This window comes from Mustela nigripes, chromosome 14, assembly GCF_022355385.1.
Source record: "Mustela nigripes isolate SB6536 chromosome 14, MUSNIG.SB6536, whole genome shotgun sequence".
NCBI classification, from domain to species: Eukaryota; Metazoa; Chordata; class Mammalia; order Carnivora; family Mustelidae; genus Mustela; species Mustela nigripes.
Window position 1 is genome coordinate 52,745,384 of NC_081570.1, and position 17,399 is coordinate 52,762,782.

Sequence of the window (17,399 nt, forward strand, 5' to 3'; positions counted from 1 at the left end):
GAGAGGCAGGCAGAGAGAGAGGGAAGCAGGCTCCCTGCTGAGCAGAGAGCCCGATGCGGGACTCGATCCCAGGACCCTGAGATCATGACCTGAGCCGAAGGCAGCGGCTTAACCCACTGAGCCACCCAGGCGCCCCATGTCCAGATTCTTAAACTAGGATCCTTAGGATTCTTTAGGGACTTACTAGCTTCAGGTCAAAGTTGGCCTCCCCCCTCCCCCCCCGCCCCGCCTTAAAGTTGAACTCAGATATGAGCCTTCTTTCATTTTTAAAAGGAGGCAGGCCTCTTTTTTTATTTTTAATTTTTAAAATCCTCAGTCTTAACCGTGGTGGAAGAGAACTATCTTAACAGTGAAGACAGTTTTCCTTTCAGTTTAAGTTCAGCTGTGATGCAGATTACATCCTTACAGTACAGTTGTAGGACTAAATGGGCCTTCGCTCTGCCAGTTTGCCATGTGGTTGTAGAAATTTCACTTGACCTTTTTAGTTCCCAGTTTCCTCAGCTGTAAAAGGAGCAGTTTGAACTACACTCCAGAGACCCAGCCCTCAAGGTTAATTTCCCTCAGCTTTCTTAGAAGGTTTGTTTTTAACTGAAACCATTAGCTATTATAGACAACTTTTCCTACTGCCCAAATTTATAAATTCTGGGTTTTATGAGGGAATTTATCTTCATCTTTTTGAGAGCTACCTAGGGGGGAAAAGATTGTATTATGTAGCAAGGCCTACAGAGGTTAAGTTATTCATTCATTAAATCCCTTTAAAAAATAAACATTTGTGGAATGGCTTATGGAAGAAGCATTTCATTTGAGTATTGAAATAAGAAAAGGATTTGAACATAAAGAAATATGGAAGAAGAGCTTTCCAGGAGAGAAAGGTCCATATGAAGAAAATCCCATGGCTAGAAATGGCCACGAGCACTGAAGAGTACATTGTTTCTGGAACAAATGATGGAAGGGGCATCTGAGAAGTTGGTTCACTGCAAAAAATAGAGACCCTCAAATGCTGGACTGAAGAATTGAACTTAGGAGACTTTAAATGAAAGCCAAGAACAATTCTTACTGTGCTTCTTTAAATGTATTGCCTGATACATAGTAGACATTCAATAAATAACGGTTGAAGGAGAGAATTAAACATTTTTGCAAAAGGGAATGAAATGAAGATCCCCATTTAAGGGGATTTTTACCTGTGAACCACGTAACAACTAGAAGACCTAGTCTGATAGCATTTACATAGGCAAGGAACACGTGGGGCAGGAGCTTGGCTGTGGGCACCCTCTATCTTGGGCATTAGAAGAGGGATGAGCCAAAGGTGGCTGATGTTGATTCTGAGTAACTGTGAGAGTAGTTCCTGCCAGGTTTTAAGTTCTATTCGTACTCTGTGTGCACTCTCATCTTTCTTCTCACATTTGAATATAGGGATCTGGTCCGTTTCAACACCTTGCATGAACAGGTCCGCATTAAATATCTACTGGAGGAGTTAGTACATGGTAGCAAATCTGATTTTGTCTTTAGTTTTTGAGTACTGGTAGTGATAATGATAATAGAATTATTGAGCTACTTCCCCTCTGGACAGAAATTCAAGTACCTTTAGGCCCATTTATGGATAGTTGTCTTCTTCTGAGTATTATTCCATTGTTAGAAGCTCTGATAGGAAATGTAGGTTGATGTTGACTTGGTTATCTCAGTTATCAGGTTTAATCATTTAATAGAGTAATCATAGATACGAATAATTACTACATAATATTAATGATTGTATGCAGGGTAAATTTAAAAACATGAAATTTCCAAGCACATATGTATATCATTTTCCACTCAACTTGTCTGGATCCTCTTCAAGGCTGTTAATGTACAAGACATTGTCCCAGATACTCCATCATAGACAAAAATGAATAAAGCAGTCTGTACTTTCAGGAGCTCATAGGACATTAAAGTAAGCTACGCGGACTGTGTCAGGTGCCGTGAAAAATCCAAAGTCTCCCTTAGAAGAAAAAGCGATTATGAACAGAGGCCTGTGAGCACTCAGTCTTGGTAGAGAAGTGGTAGCTGGGGCCTTGAAGAGTGGAGCTCCTGCAGGTTGATCTAGGGAAGGATGCTTCAGATGGAAACGAGCAAGCAGCATAAAGCTTTGAGTGTGCAGAGGTGGAACATAGAGCTGCAGTGGTGGGTAAGAGATGTGCTGTGCAGGGCTCAAAATCCTTGGTCAGTTGGGCACTTTCTTCTCTCTAAACAGTAGATTCTAAAGCAAAGAAATGCTGCGGTCAGTCTGAGATTTGGGTAAATCAACTAGGTGGCAAAGGAGGGTTTGTGAGAAGTTGTGGTAGGGAGGAAGTTCCTTGTCAGTCAAGCGATCCTAATTATTCAGGAGGAAAGGAATGGCACCTCAAGGAGGGACTGCAGGAGAATAAAGGTTGTCCTGGGTGGTGGTGGGTTACATGGAAGATAGCCCCTAGACAGAGAGTATATGACATCTGCCAACCAAATTGCATAGGATATTTGGGTAGGGAGAAAGATTTTAACAGGTGGTTATAAATTTTAAATTGAGCATCTCAGAGGATAGGAATAAGCCCCGATGCGGGGCTTAAACTCACCACAAGATGAAGAATAACATGCTCTACCAACTAGGCCAGCCAGTCACCCCAGCAAAATATTTTTTAAGAGGAAGATGAATTCAGTGTGAACATGCTGATTTTGATTTCGAGTTCACGCAGATCATCCTGGAGAGGTGTTCGGCAAGTTGAGACTAGCCTATAGCATCATTTTATTTTCATCCCACAAATTGTCCCCGCCTGCCCCCAAATACAGAATATGTTATATGCATGACAGTTCAGGAGACAAGGCCAAGTTGAAATGTGTAGTTCTAATGCTGTGCTAATACATAGTTCCATTTAAAATGATGTTTCTAGGGGCGCCTGGGTGGCTCAGTGGGTTAAAGCCTCTACCTTCAGCTCATGTCATGGTCCCAGGGTCCTGGGATCGAGCCCTGCATCAGGCTCTCTGCTCAGTGGGGAGCCTGCTTCCTCCTCTCTTTCTGCCTGCTTCTCTGCCTACTTGTAATCTCTGTCAAATAAATAAATAAAATCTTAATAAATAAATAATAAATAAAATGATGTTTCTAGACATAATAAACGACCCACATGTGGGCAAACTCCCATTTCCCCCCGTCCTATTTTAAGGTAACGCATGTGAAAAAATGATGCAAAGTGTTTAGCCCTGTGTACATTTTCTTATAAGACTTATTATGCTCTTACGAAAAATAAAACTTAGGTGACTTCGGTGCTCTTGAACACTTAAGACTCTTGCTCTTTTGTTCGTGCCATGTCACAAGGTCAAATAATGTGACAAGCTTGGTCCTTGACAACGGAGTTTCATTTTATCGCAGGTCCTGTTCTTTCTCCCAAGAAGGTATGTTTTTGCCCTCAAAGTGCTATATGACACACTTAGCCTTTCAAGTTATTCTCCCTTATCTCAAACTTTCATCTCCAGTCCTTTTAAAAATTATTACTACCTGCAGGCAGGTGAAATGTTACAGATAATACAGTCTTTATGGATATTAGCACCGGAAGGATTGCAGTAGAGCTCAAAATTCAACCAAGATTTTATAAAATGCTCTACATTTCAGAAGGCCAGCTAAGCTAAGTTACATTATTTAACTTCTGTAAAAGTTACCTATGTTTACACTTCAGTAAAATACCTTCTTAGGCTTTACTTCTGTAAATATTCTGTTACCTAGATGATTCCAGTGATCCTTTCTATAGCTGTGGTGGGGTGAGTACTGTGTCCTCCCCTCCCCCACCTTCCATTTTGCCCATGAGGAAGTAGACTCAGAGCTTGTGTCCAGGAGCAGGGACTAGAATTTGTCAGGGTTACCTGACTTCAAGTCATTTTTTTTTTAATGACAAAATATTTTGTCCTGTGGTCAAATTGGAATGGCTTATGTGCCAGTGGAAATGCCAAACATTATATTCCTTCTTAGAGTTTCACTTGAGGCTGTTGTATGACTTTCTAAAATTTCTGAGTTGGCCGAATGTAAACCTCCCATCGTCAGATTAGTCTGTTTCTCAGTCTTAAGACCATGTTCTTGAAGTGATCTGTGGCCTTTCTGTGCACACATGCACGTGTGTGTGTAGGTAGTAGGTGGATATCTGTACCTCAAGGACTGTCGGAAAACACATCTGCCTTTGGGTCAGCTGACGGTCCTACTTTCTGGCTTTTCCTTGGGTGACCCTTTATGCCAGGAAGGGAGACCTGTCAATCTGCTAAAATACTGAATTTCACCAATAGCCTTTTGTGGATTTTAGGGAGAGCTGATCCTCTGATTCCCTTTTTCTTCTTCTTCTTCTTCTTCTTTTCTTTTTTTTTTTAAAGCTAGTCTCTAAAAGAAACAAGATGGTAGACTACCCCAGCTTTAGCAAAATAGACCCCACGGCTGCAGAGAACCGCAGGCTTTCCTTGAGCTTTTCATATGTTTCTTGTGCAAATAATACCCAAGTGATTTCAAAGGTTGCCAAGACTGAAGAACCATCCCGTCTGTAATCTCTTTCTAGGGACTCCATTTGGCCGAGTGTGATGCTGCGCACACGGCTTTATGAGCTCTGCGATGCCGCGTCAGTGGGGCTTCTTGAGGACCCGGCCCTAAGTATTCCGCATCTTTTATTTCATGTTTCTTTCGCCGAAGGGGGAAATTGGGACAGGCCTCTTCCCTCTCCACTGCATATGTGCCTGGGAGAATGAACCAGCTCATCTGCGAGGTCATCTGCTAACTCTGAGGTTCTTAGCGCTTCTCTTTGATGTCTGTGTCCTACGACTCACAGTTGTCGACTATTTACCAAGGAAGAAGCCACACAGATTTCCAGTCTCTAGTCCCAGGAAGTCTCTGCCCTCTAAGGTTTCATGCATTTATTCATTCAGCAGACATTGATTGACTGAAGTCTTACTCTTCACAGCTGACGTTGGGCCACAGGTCCTGAGAACACACACAGTCCTCTTAGCAAGAGAGAGAAGCTTATAAATATATGACTGTGTGGTACCTTCAACCCTTCCTAGAGGTCAAGTGGCAGGTTGGACATGGGGTGTGGGTCAGCACAAAGGGACCTGTGAGTCACGCCAGTCCTCTGCCTGCTTGCATTCTTCTCTTTTTCTAAGTACCTTCTTTCTTTTTCATGTACCCCTGCCACAACCTGGTGATGAGGAGGACAAGGATAAATGTTGAATGTGGTCGTGGATCTACTTCCAATCCCTCTGATGTCACCCGGGCAGTGTTCCAAGCTTCCATGAGAGAGGGGAGTGTAAATGAATAATACCTCCACTTTGAATCAACACACAGACACGAGATCACACCAGGGTCTCCTCTCCGTGATCTGTGGGGTGAGAAAATGGTGGAAAAGGGAGCTGGTTGGTAGGACACTTAGACTTTAGTAAAGAAACTTGATTGCTCTGAAAGCCTTGCCTTCCAAGGCTATTTGACAGGGGCCCTGTTTCTGCTGTAGCTGAGTTGCTGAAGCCTGAAGGTTTAATCCTCAATACTGATAAGAACAAAAAGAATGTGACTTATCTCTCCAATCTCTGCAGAGATGGAAGGAAAAACCATTTCTGGGAACGTGATTACATGTTATTTGACAGCTTTTCAGTTTGCCCATTAATTTAGGTGTTTGAATAAGTAAACTTGGCGTGGGGGGGGGCTCAAGTATCATTTACTTTATAAATGTGATAGTTCCTTTTTGAAGTGATTCTACTCTTACCCCTTTCCTCTGCCATTCATAGAGTTTAAATATTTGCCAGTGCAGATGTTTGATTTTTATCTTAGCTCTCTCTTTAACTTTATTCTCATGGGTGGTTAAGTGGAAGATAAGGGGGTTCTTGTTTAATTCTTTTCAACTGGTGTTGCTCAAATATTTGGAGAGTGGACTCTTCCCAGAAAGAATGAGCGGGAACCTGGTTGGTTGGAAGTGAAGGGATCTCTCCCTCTCCTGGTAGACCAGCCACTGTTAGGTTGTTTCTAGGATCAGGGGGTCTGCTAGAGGTGAGCATTTCTCCGTGTTCAGGCCTTCTTTGAAAGGCTCCTACAGCTACCGGTCAAGGTTACTGTCTTTTCTGTGCTTCCTAGAGCATAGAAAGTTCCCAAAATGGAACTTGGTAGTTCAGCAGCCCTGGTGGCAAGGACCAGCCTTGTGTAGTAAACTAGATCGGAGTCTCACGGCATTTGTTCCACACCAGCTTCTGATCTCATACCAGATTCTGCTTCCAGAAGAAATAGTGGGATTCTTTTTTTTAACCTTTTGCACCTGTCTTTGCATTTTAGGCATGATTAAGAACAAGCAAACAAGTCAGAAATATTCCCCTGTCCCATTAGCTGTCATCCTAGTGGCTTTGTTAATGAACTCCACTAGCAGTTTAAGCCTTGCTCTTCTGAGAGATCCTCAGGGATTTGCTTTTTAAATTATTGCTTCAAAAATGTATCCATGAACAATACCACATTTCACCATCACCCTGGGAATCCACACTGTGGGTGTGGTTTTTGTGTGCTAAGTGATAAATTGGGCAGGCTTCATTGGAAACGTTGAGGAAAACCCAAGGTTCTGAGTGATTTGCCTGGCAAATCATCTTCCATAGGAAATTTAAACAAAGACCAAAAAAGAGATTCAGGAAGTAAACCCCAACTGGTGTATGTATCTCTCTCCTTTATGTCTTTTTCTTTCTAAACTGGGACTTCGCTGAAAAGTTGATTTACACTGTGAATCGCGGCTGAATGAAATCCAATTGGAACTCACTCGAACACTGTTTTGATGTAAGATTCAAAGCTTCTGCAAATTTATTTTATCTTCTACATTTGCTGATCTCCTGCTTGTAAATCCTGTTGAAGGAGAATAAAAATGACTGCAGCCTGATGGGAATTAAATGTCTGAAGTTCAAAGCAGTTTGCACATCAGAGCAAACGTCAATCAAATGAACATCTTGCAAGCCAGGCAGGGAGTGAATTTCTCCATGGGGAAGAGATCAAAGTGGGAGTCACAGTTCTGTTTTCTCCCTCGGGATGCAGTTTCGATCAGTTGTTCATGAAAGTAAATCCAGAAGGAAGTTTTTTTTCCCCCCCAAACTTACGGGCGTAGGAAAGATAGAGTTATTTGAAACTGAATTTCAGGCACTGGTTTTATCTTATGAAAATAAGTACAGAAAGCAGTCATAATCCAATATCTCCTTTTTTAAGAGAAGGGTCTATAGGAGATTTAGATAAGATCATTCTCTTCTTATAATTTCTTTTAAAAGCACATATATAAAGATAAGTTGAATTGCCCTGCTCATTTTATATGACAGTCTATGATTTTACCAGTGCTTGACCTTTTCCGTAAACCTGGAATTACATAAATGTGACTGGCAGCTAATATACTTCTCAATGAAAAAAATCTTTTAGGTAACTCCTAAGAGTGACTGAGTTTTTTTTTTTTTTTTTTTTAAGTTTTATTTATTTATTTGACAGACAGAGATCACAAGTAGTCAGAGAGGCAGGCAGAGAGAGAGGGGGAATCAGGCTCCCTGCTGAGCAGAAAGCCCAATGAGGGGCTCGATCCCAGGACCCTGAGATCATGACCTGAGCTGAAGGCGAAGGCTTTAACCCACTGAGCCCCGGAGGTGCCCCGACTGACATGTTTTTATAAAGTATTATAAGCATGAACTTTACATTTCTCTGAGTCCCCAAATTGGGCTGAATAGTAGGTTTCTTTTTTTTATAAATAGTATTTTGGAGAAGCACATGCACATATAATGCATTCTTGTCTTAGGCAAGGCAACCTTGTCTTCTCTGGGGATTGGAGGGGCCTCGTGTCACAGGGACAGCTAAGCAAGTATTTCTTATGGAGTCCAGTAGTAATCTGGAGACCAGAAGAGAAGCAGACATTAGTGAGTGTAGATGAGTGGAGGGTGGAGTGATAACAAGGGGGTTTTTCCTCTTCTAGTTACATCTAGCTGACTCACCCGCTTGGGACACACGACTCTCCTGTATCTCCAAGCCCCCGGTCAACACCTGCTTCCTTACCTGACTGGCACAACCGTGCGTAGGCAGCGACAGAAGCAGAGGGAGGTTTCTTTGTAGACATTGTGTGTTAACCCAGCTGGGGGCGGGGGTGCATGCTCCCCATGGCTGAGGTTTAGCATCTCTGGAGGAACTCAAGACCACTGAGATTATTTTGAGACTGTTCCCACTTACAGAATACCATCTGGCAGGAAGCAGGAGGAAGGAGAGTAGGTGACGGGTCTCCTAATGTGGGGGCTTGATAGGAGTAAGTTCATTTAAAACCACCAGCATCCACCACAAGTGTATTACTCAGAGGAAGAATTAAGTCAGATTTCGGGATGAGGTGACAATCTGCTCATCATTCACTCATAAATTTTGAACCACCGCCCCCCCCACACACACACATATACACCCATGTCCTTGAGCCAGCAAGACAGAGGTCAGCTTGCCCTCTGGCTAAGGTTCTCCTGGAAGGTGGGTATTTCATTCTAAAACATCAGGATTGTCCTCTGGATTCCTTGAGAAGAAAAGATTTCACGTATTTTTATTTGGGGATCAAGTTTGAGCTCTGGAAGCCGGTGTGTTTGTACCACCTCAGTTGGGGCTCTCCTGAGTGGTGTTTCAGTGTTACGCCTCGCCTGCCGTCCCAGTAAAACCTGAGCTGTGGCCATTGTCTGTTATGTTCTGCGTGCTGCACTCGTTGCCCCATGTGAGAGGTTTCAGAATTCGGTGCATATTTTTCTTTCTTGGTATTGTCTTATTTCTGTTATCTTTGTTGTACATAAACTGTTTTTACAAGGTTCTCGGGTTATCAGAATGCCGGGGTCTTTCAGCGGAGAGCTTTGGTACCAGGAAGGGGAGAAAGTGGTGTGAGCCGGCACCCCGTCTGCAAGCTCTCTCCTCTGTGCTGCGAATGCACGTGTGCACTTGTATACTGTCCTACCCACCGGTTCCCCTCGGATTTCAGTGCTGAATGAGAGGGGAACTTCAGGCTTTTCTAGAATGAAATAATAAAAAGTTTATTCTCTTAATGGCCAGTTCCATAGCTATGCCACTAGTGAACATTTAAGTTATCAACCATCAGTACAGAATACCTGCCTTTAATACCTTCTTCCTCCACATACTGGCCTTTGTCCATAGAGCTCTTTCTCTGTAGCTATGCATCGTGAAGACTTATGTTTAGCTACTATCATTTTCTTCTTCTTCTTCTCCTTCTTCTTCTTCTTCTTCTTCTTTTTAAGATTTTTATTTGAGGGGGAGAGAGAGAGAGAGAGAGAAAGAACATGAGAGCAAGGGAGGGGAGAGGCAGAGGGAAAAGCAAACTCCCCACTGAGCAGAGAGCCCAACATGGGACTCGATCCCAGGGCCCTGGAATTCTGACCTGAGCTGAAGGCAGACGCTTAACTGACTGAGCCACCCAGGGCCCCCAGCTGCTGTCATTTTCTGTTAACTGAAAAGCAATGATTTCCCCTATGCCCTGCAATCTTTCAGAGCACTCTTTTCCTCTGAGATAATTGAATTCTACTTCAGCTATCTTAGATAATGTTTAATGATAATTCGTTGATTTATTGAGATACATTGTATTCATTATGAACAAGAGCTGGAATATATGTTCACATCTTGGTTCTTTTTGCTTCTCAGCTGTGAACCTTGTGCTTCTTTATTTAGCATTTCTGTGCCTCAGTTTCCAGGCATTCAAATGGTGGTAATAATAGTACTTTTCTCATGCTTTGTGAAGATTAGATGAGGTAATCTATGCAAAGCACTTGGAACATATGATGAGTACTTACTAGCTGGTAACTGTTACTAACACATCCAGTACTAGTTCTTACTATCTATTAAATGCCTACTGTGTACCAGGCTCTTCATAGCCATTTTCTGATTGAATTCTTAACACAACCTTATGAAATAGGTATACTATTGCCATTTTATGGATGAGAAAAACAGAGGCTTAGAAATCCTACATTATGTGTAAGAGGTATACAGCAAAATGTAGTTTGAACCCAAACTGCAGTCCAGGTTCGTGTACCTCTCACTCCTGACTGTGACTTAATCGCGTTCTGCCCCACTGGCAGTGCTTTGGTCATCATTTGACAGAGCACGTGCACAAACAGGGAGAGGAAGAAGCAGGTCCCCCAGCCCAGCAGGGAGCCCAATATGGGGCTGGATCCCAGGACCCTGGGATCATGACATGAGCCAAAGGCAGATGTTTAACCAGCAGAGCCACCTGGCAGCCCTCATTATAATTCATATTAAATTTTTGTTGACTGGTATTTTGTTACTATAAATAGAATCTAAAACCACACATCACCTGTTATGACACTGTCTTAAACCTGATTACAAAACAATGCTCAGTCAGTTGAGTATCTGACCTTGATTTTGGCTGAGGTCATGATCGCAGGGTCATGGGATCAAGTCCCATGTTGAGTTCCACGCTGGGCATGGAAACTGTTTGGGATTCTCTCACTCTCCCCTGGCTTATGGGTACACATATGTGCTGTCTATCTGTAAAACAAAAAAATTTTTTTGTAAAAATAAATATTAAAAACATATACAAGCGTGGGATTCAGACACAGAATGGCACTAGCATGTTGGAGGAGGAAGGGCTCAGCATGGGCTGGAACTGACAAGTTTCAGGGAGGAGGAGAAGGAAAGCTGGGCTTTGTTGAGTGCACTGGACACTGGAAAACATCATAGTTGGGATCCAACAGTTAATGGACCAATCTGGTTAGAACTGTAGGAGGTAGTGGGAAGAGAAGGTTGGGTGATTTATTGGTGACAAATACTACATTGTGAAACCGTTTTGTAACTCACATGTTTACTGAGCACTTTTGTTAATGAATCACTTCTGTGTTTTATTGTTAGAAAAATATTTTTGTTAATGTTCTTCAAGATGATCTTTCCAGTACAGAAAGGAAAGCAACCTGTAAAAATAGTTTCCTCTCTGTGATTCCCCAGGAGCAGCTTTTCATTTAACAAAGACCTGGGGAATCTATTTGAGTTTAGCACCAGGCTGCAGACTTCACAAGGAATGGGCTGATGGTCTGCGTCCTGGCTGTGGAGACTCCATCCAGGGAGACAGGGCTTCTCACCAAACTTACACTACTCCTGGAAGAAACTGTCAATAACTCTTGAGTTGCTCCTTCTGGCAAGTTCTTCATTATGTGTCACTTAAGTTAAGCAGTGTGGTGTGTGGCTCATCCTTGGCTGGGTTGTTGGGTGATGGGTTCAAGCCTCTATTCATGGTGTCACTTTCAGCTGGGAAGTGGGTTGGTCTAAAACGGGTTTGTGGGATGCCTGGCTGGCTCATTCAGAAGATCCCATCACTCTTAATCTCAGGGTCATGAGTTCGAGCCCTATGTTGTGTGTAGAGATAACTAAAATAAATAAAACCTCTACAAAAATAAAAGGGGTTTGTAATTTGTGCAGCACAGTCCAGATGTAAGTTGCAGGCATACCTCCAAATTACTCTGTTCTCTTGATTCAAATTGGAAGACCTTCTGACTTTGAGAGTACTGTTTTTGAAGCATACTTTCATGTACCCATGTTTATACAGAAAACCACTCTACTGCTTTATTTCTAAAGGAATAATACATGACAGGATTGATAAGTTTCTTTTTTCTGGAGAGCCTGCCAAAGTCAGTTTCCTGGGCCTTACCCCAGACTCATCCAGTCAGACCCTTCTAGGGTAGATCCTAGGAATCTGCATTCCAGCGTGCATCCCACGTGGTTCTGATACCAGAGACTTTCAGGAATTAGAAACCACACATGTGAGTTCTGGTCCTCTTTTGCTTGGACCTCCGGAACTTAACAGGTAGAGGCCAGAACAGGGCTAAGCATTGGCACCATGGAGCCTCATAGAACATCAGTGAATAGGAATGCTTGGTTTGATGAAAACAGTGCTAAATGTTATATATACATAGTGGTGCCTGCCCTCAAGGAGATCTTATCTGTTCATATAGCGATAAGAATCTACCCATGAAAAATACTCAAATGGAGCCATAAATTAAAAATCATGACATGTGCTTTGAGGGAAGATGGAGGCATTTGATACAGAATAAGAAATCATCCACAGTCAGGATAGGGCTTTTCTGGGAGAGTAATAAGTGAATAGAGAGATCTGAAGGCTGACTGGAAAAATAAGAGAAACATACAGAATTGAACTTGTCCAATACGGTAACCACTCTTTCACTGTGATTTACAGTTAAGATAAAATTATACAGAATAGAAAATTTGGTAGGTTCACTGAAATTGAACACTTTTAAAAATTTAATGTCTAAGCTCCATTAGCTCCATTTTAAATGCTCAGTAGCCACATGTAGCTACCATATTAGACAATGCAAAAGTAATCCATTTTTTATCATTTCAGAGAATTCTCTTGGACTGCCCTGATACTGGGCCAGGGGTGGAGAAACAAGTCTGGCACTCTGCCGATTTTTGGAAGATTAACAATGGCGGGGTTTTTGCAGTTGGGGTAGGGACTGGATAGCCAGCCCACAAAGCCTGAATATTCTATGGTCCTTTCATTTAAGAAGCACATGAGGGAGTAGGTTTAACATGGCTGTCTAGAGCAAGGAGAGCAGGTGAGCTCCTTGTATAGTGCCACTCTTGCGACACAGATTTCAAATGCTGCAAGAGAGGGATAGTGAGATCACATTGCTTTGCCCCCATGCACACAGGCAGCTGCTGATGTATGAATTTATTCTTTTCTCTCCATCTGTGGTTTTTGAGGCATCGGTCTCTTGTCTAGACAAATTGGAGCAGGTCCAAGGAAGGGCAACCACGTTGGTGAAGCAACTGTGTCCTTGGAGGTACAGTTGACAATGTTGATGGAATTCTGACCTGGGTTGGAGGCTGAACTAAAGTTCTCTTAAAATCCAGTTACCTCTTCCTTTGAGATGATGTGTATTCCAAACAAAGCTGTTTAACTTTCGTTTTAGAACCCAGTGCACCATGTAATGATCTAGTCCCCTTACTTATGCAATCAGTTCAACGTTGTAATTCTTACGTATTATGAGATGTGATCAACAGACCATCAAAGTTCATGTGAATAATCCAGTGGATCTTGACTTTTAGGACTGCTTCTTCCAGGTCATAAAGCTTCTCTACCTATGTAAATGGAGTTTCAGCAAGGCTACTTTTTAGCTGAGGTGTACGTTTTAACGCAAATTTATAAAAACCCTAATTTCAGATTGAGTTAATTTCGTGCGGGAACTCTTAGTGATTTCAGGAGTCTTATCAGCAAATGAAATTCTCAATGGGTTATTTAGAAATTTAAGATTTTTGGCTTTTGTTACTTCTAGATTAAATTCACATAAAAAGTCTGGTAAGAAAAGAAGTACTCATAGGGAATACATAAGGTTGAGATGGTACATTTTCCTCTGATTTTTCTGTAGCTTATTGTTTGCTCTAGCAAATGAGTCACTGATTACACTAGTATTTATTTATCAGCAATTAGTCTTAAGAGTACTAGCATTGTTCTAGCTCTAGTCTTCGCCATTGTACTACCATTGGAAATCAAAAAGACCTTGACCTTATTTATATTGCAATCCAGGATGTGCAAACTCTGTTCTACACCACAAGAGGAACTTTTTTGTCTTTTTTTTTTTTTAAATTTCTTCTTTAGATTAGAAAGTTGAGGCTCAGAAAAATTGGAGTTTGTCTAGAGTCACATGTTTAATAGTGAAAAAGCAGGGAATCAAGTCTAGATGTTTCCTACTCCACAAACATTTTTTTTCCTTCACTACTCACAATTTTTGTTCTTTTTCACGGTTTTCAGATAAGATAAAGACTTGTTTCATATATACCATCAGAGCTTAAGGCTGAATTTTGTCAAACCTGTTTTCTGTATGATTTTACCTGACTCAAATTCATTACAGTGAGAATTGGATCAAAGAATGGTTATTTTTTTTAATCTCCTTAGAACTGAACTTGATTTCTAAAGCCTTGTAGAACACATATTTTTCCCATACTGTTCTGAAGTGATTTTTTTCAACTTCTAAAATCTAAATCATAACTTAATGTTTATGAGCTTCCCTCATATGCAATATGAATTACCTTGGTTTTTTTAAATTCATTAACCACTAAATAAATATTGCTAATTCTCTTCTGTTGTTTCAGATTTGATGGGAACTTTAATACCAATGTATCTAGAACAATTAGTTGCGATCGACTTTCTACCACTGTTAATAGCCGGGCCTTCAATCCAGGACGAGATTTAAATTCAGGTCAGTAATCTCTTGGTTTATAAAGGTGAACTGTAGGTCCACCAAATTCAGGTTGAATAAATGTATTGCTTTAGACATTTTCCTTTAAGATTTGAAGAGAAAATAGCATCCATAAAATTGGATATTTCTGGAAAATTGAAACTCAAAAGAGGGAAAGGAAAAAGAAAAGAGCTGACCTGTATTGGGCATTTACTATATAGTGTACATATGGCTAGATTCTTCATTATCTCATTCGTTAGGGGTTTTACATTTGTTATTTCAAAGATTATTTTGGAGACCCAGTTATCTTTGCAGTAAAAAGTATTGGATTTATATTCCCTACTTGTAATTTTCAGTTTGTTTTGGTGTTTCGGGAAAAAGGATAAGGGAGCATTTCTACTAATAAACAGTGCCATGATGCTATATATTGAAGTTGAACTTTGTTCTCACTTTTGTTAAAACTTAGTAGAAATAACTACTAGAGCACCTGAATATAGAGTTCCAAAGGGACGTCATATCTCTGCTTTCTTGTCCTGGTGTTCCAGTTTATATTTCTCACCCTTTTTGTCTTGTTATGTGCATTTGTTGGTTGATGAGCTTCAGAACCAAAGTTTCCCCTTTTAGGAGCTGGAAATACCTTTAGAGATCACCTACCAGTTTCAGTCCTTAAATTGTACCAAGGAAAAAATCTGAAACTCAGAAGGATCCTAAGGCTTCCCTTATTACTGAGGAGATAAAGGGTTATCTTAAACACAAAGGACTGTATTTCTCAAATTCCAGGTCTCCTGCAGACATGTAAAACCCTAGAGAAGCTGAGGAACAGAATATTCACTTTTAGAGCCCCGTCAGTCATGGTCAATGGGGAGAATTGTAACCTTTGGGAGTCGTATACACAAACCAGGTAACAGGTCTGGAAAGAAGGAACTGTAAGCTTTGTCGCTTAAGGATATTAAAACTCTAGCTGCTGGCTAAGGTCAACCTAAATATGTCAGGTACATCTTGTATAGACCAATACATAATGGATTCTTTTTTTTTTTTTTTTTTTAATCATTTGAAGAATCTGGAGACCATCTGGAGCAGGTGGGATTAACTATGAGAAGTTCAATGAAAATATTTTTCATAAATAAGAGAGCATGGAAGAACATGGAATGGGCAGAGGAAATGAATTATGGAAGATTGCATAGTTGGCACAGAACACAGGCCAGAACTTGAATTTTCTAGTTCCCCAATTCAGTGTTTACCTTTCCCTCAGTTACGCTCAGTGACACAAGACATGTTGGGTCTGAAGACTTCAGCTTGAAATAGCAATTTTTAAAAATGATTTATTTATTAGAGAGACAGATTGTGTACGGGGTTGGAGGGGCAGAGGAGAGAATCCCAAGAAGACTGCCTGCTGAGCACAGAGTGACATGGGACTCAATCCCATGACCCATTAAGAGATCATGATCTGAGTTGAAATCATGAGCCAGAGGCCCAACTGACCGAGCCACCCAGGCACCCCAAAATAACTATCCTTGAATAGAATCAGATACAAATGTGCCCCAGAAATACACATTTTGTGAAGTTAAAAATACGTTAAATGAACTGATAAGGAAAAAATATAGTCCGTTACTACTTTATGTACATATGATCTAGAAAGGCTCACACATAAACATTAATAGTTACCTTTTAGTGGTGGAATAGGGACATATTTTCCTTAACCATTTTCTTAGTTTTTTAAAGATTTTATTTATTTGAGAGAGGGAGAGACAGAAGCAGGCTCCCCACTGAGCAGGGAGCCTGATGCGAGCCCAGTTTCTGGACCCTGGGATCATGACCTGAGCCAAAGGCAGATGCTTAACCACCTGAGCCACCCAGGTACCCTGATTTTCTTGATTTTAAACTAAGCATGTGTTGCTTTTATAAACAGGGAAATAAAGCAAGAAGGAAGTACAGTCTACTTCCCAATGTATTTTCACTCCTTTCTGATAGACAGCAGCTTTCATGAGACCTGTCTGCTGGTTGAGCGACCCTCGGTCAGATGTCATGGTTCCAGACAAAGCTCCATTGCCCTCTGGCTGTGTGATTGGGACAGTAAGAAAGTGCGGGCTGGGGCCACACTGAGGATGGTACATGGTCCCTTGGGAGCCAGAGCAACACTGTCCTGTCAGGACCCCTTGCCCCAGTGGGCCAGACGTTGGAGGATTTGGAAGCTGCTGCAGCCAGGGTTCCATCCTCATTGCCTCGTTTTATATCTGCTTGTTGTTCCTAGGGAGTATATTGTTGAGATCACTGTCATTAATAGTCATATTGTATACCTATTGAGCACCTTCTCTGGGGTAAACACTTCCTTTGTTCTAAGTCAGCTGTAAACAGCAAAAAGCTTCTATTCTGGGAGCTGGGGGACATAAATCTTAAAGAAAAGGATAAGTAAACTTGCATGTCTGAGGGCAACGAATGCTGTGGAGGAAAAGTAACACAGGGTTGAGACACAGTGGTACTTTTGGCTGGGAATGGAAGCCGAGGGAGGAAGGAGGCAGAAGAACGAGTCTTACTACTTTATAAAGGGCTCATCAGTGAGATCTGAATTAAGTGGGATTTTAAAACCATAAGAATAACTGAGGAAATGTATCCCAGGCAAAGGGTTTGAGTTAGTGTTTAATGTGCTCAGTAACAGCAAAGGCCACTGTAACTGTGATGCAGTGAACAAGGATTGATCATAGAGGAAGAGACCAGAGAGGCAGCTGGGGGCCAGATCACCAAGAGCCTTATTTTACTGGCCCTCATATGGACTTTTGCTTTTGCTGTGAATGAGCCAGAAGATCATGGTAGAGGGGAGGTGGGGCCAAGGAGCAAAATGGGCTTATGCAAAATGGGTTTATGACTAGACTTAGGTTAAAAGGCTTATGGACTGCCGTGCCAAGAAAAAGATTACATCAGGGCAATGGTGGAAGCAGGGAGACCATGTAAGAGATTATTCCAAAATCCAGGTGGCAGGTGGCAGTGGCATTAATAGTGTACTAACAGTGGAGGTGGTTGGATTCTGACTATGCTTTGCAGGTAGGACCGTTAGGATTTGCGGGTGAATTGAAGGGAGGTGAGGAGTATATGTAAGAGAAGAGCTAGGAAGGACTTCCAAGATATTTGGCCTTATCAAAGAGAAGGACAGAGTTGACATTTACTATGACGGCAAATACTGGTTGCTGTCA

General features: G+C 41.6%; 1 protein-coding gene across 1 annotated transcript in view; it reads left to right on the forward strand.

Annotated features, from left to right (window-relative positions):
* The window catches only part of CACHD1 (cache domain containing 1), a 205,356-nt gene that overhangs the window by 114,277 nt on the left and 73,680 nt on the right, over positions 1-17,399 (forward strand). The window contains exon 4 of the mRNA XM_059374985.1: positions 14,126-14,232. Within this exon, the coding sequence (XP_059230968.1) occupies positions 14,126-14,232 (107 nt within the window). The remainder of the gene's footprint in view (positions 1-14,125; positions 14,233-17,399) is intronic.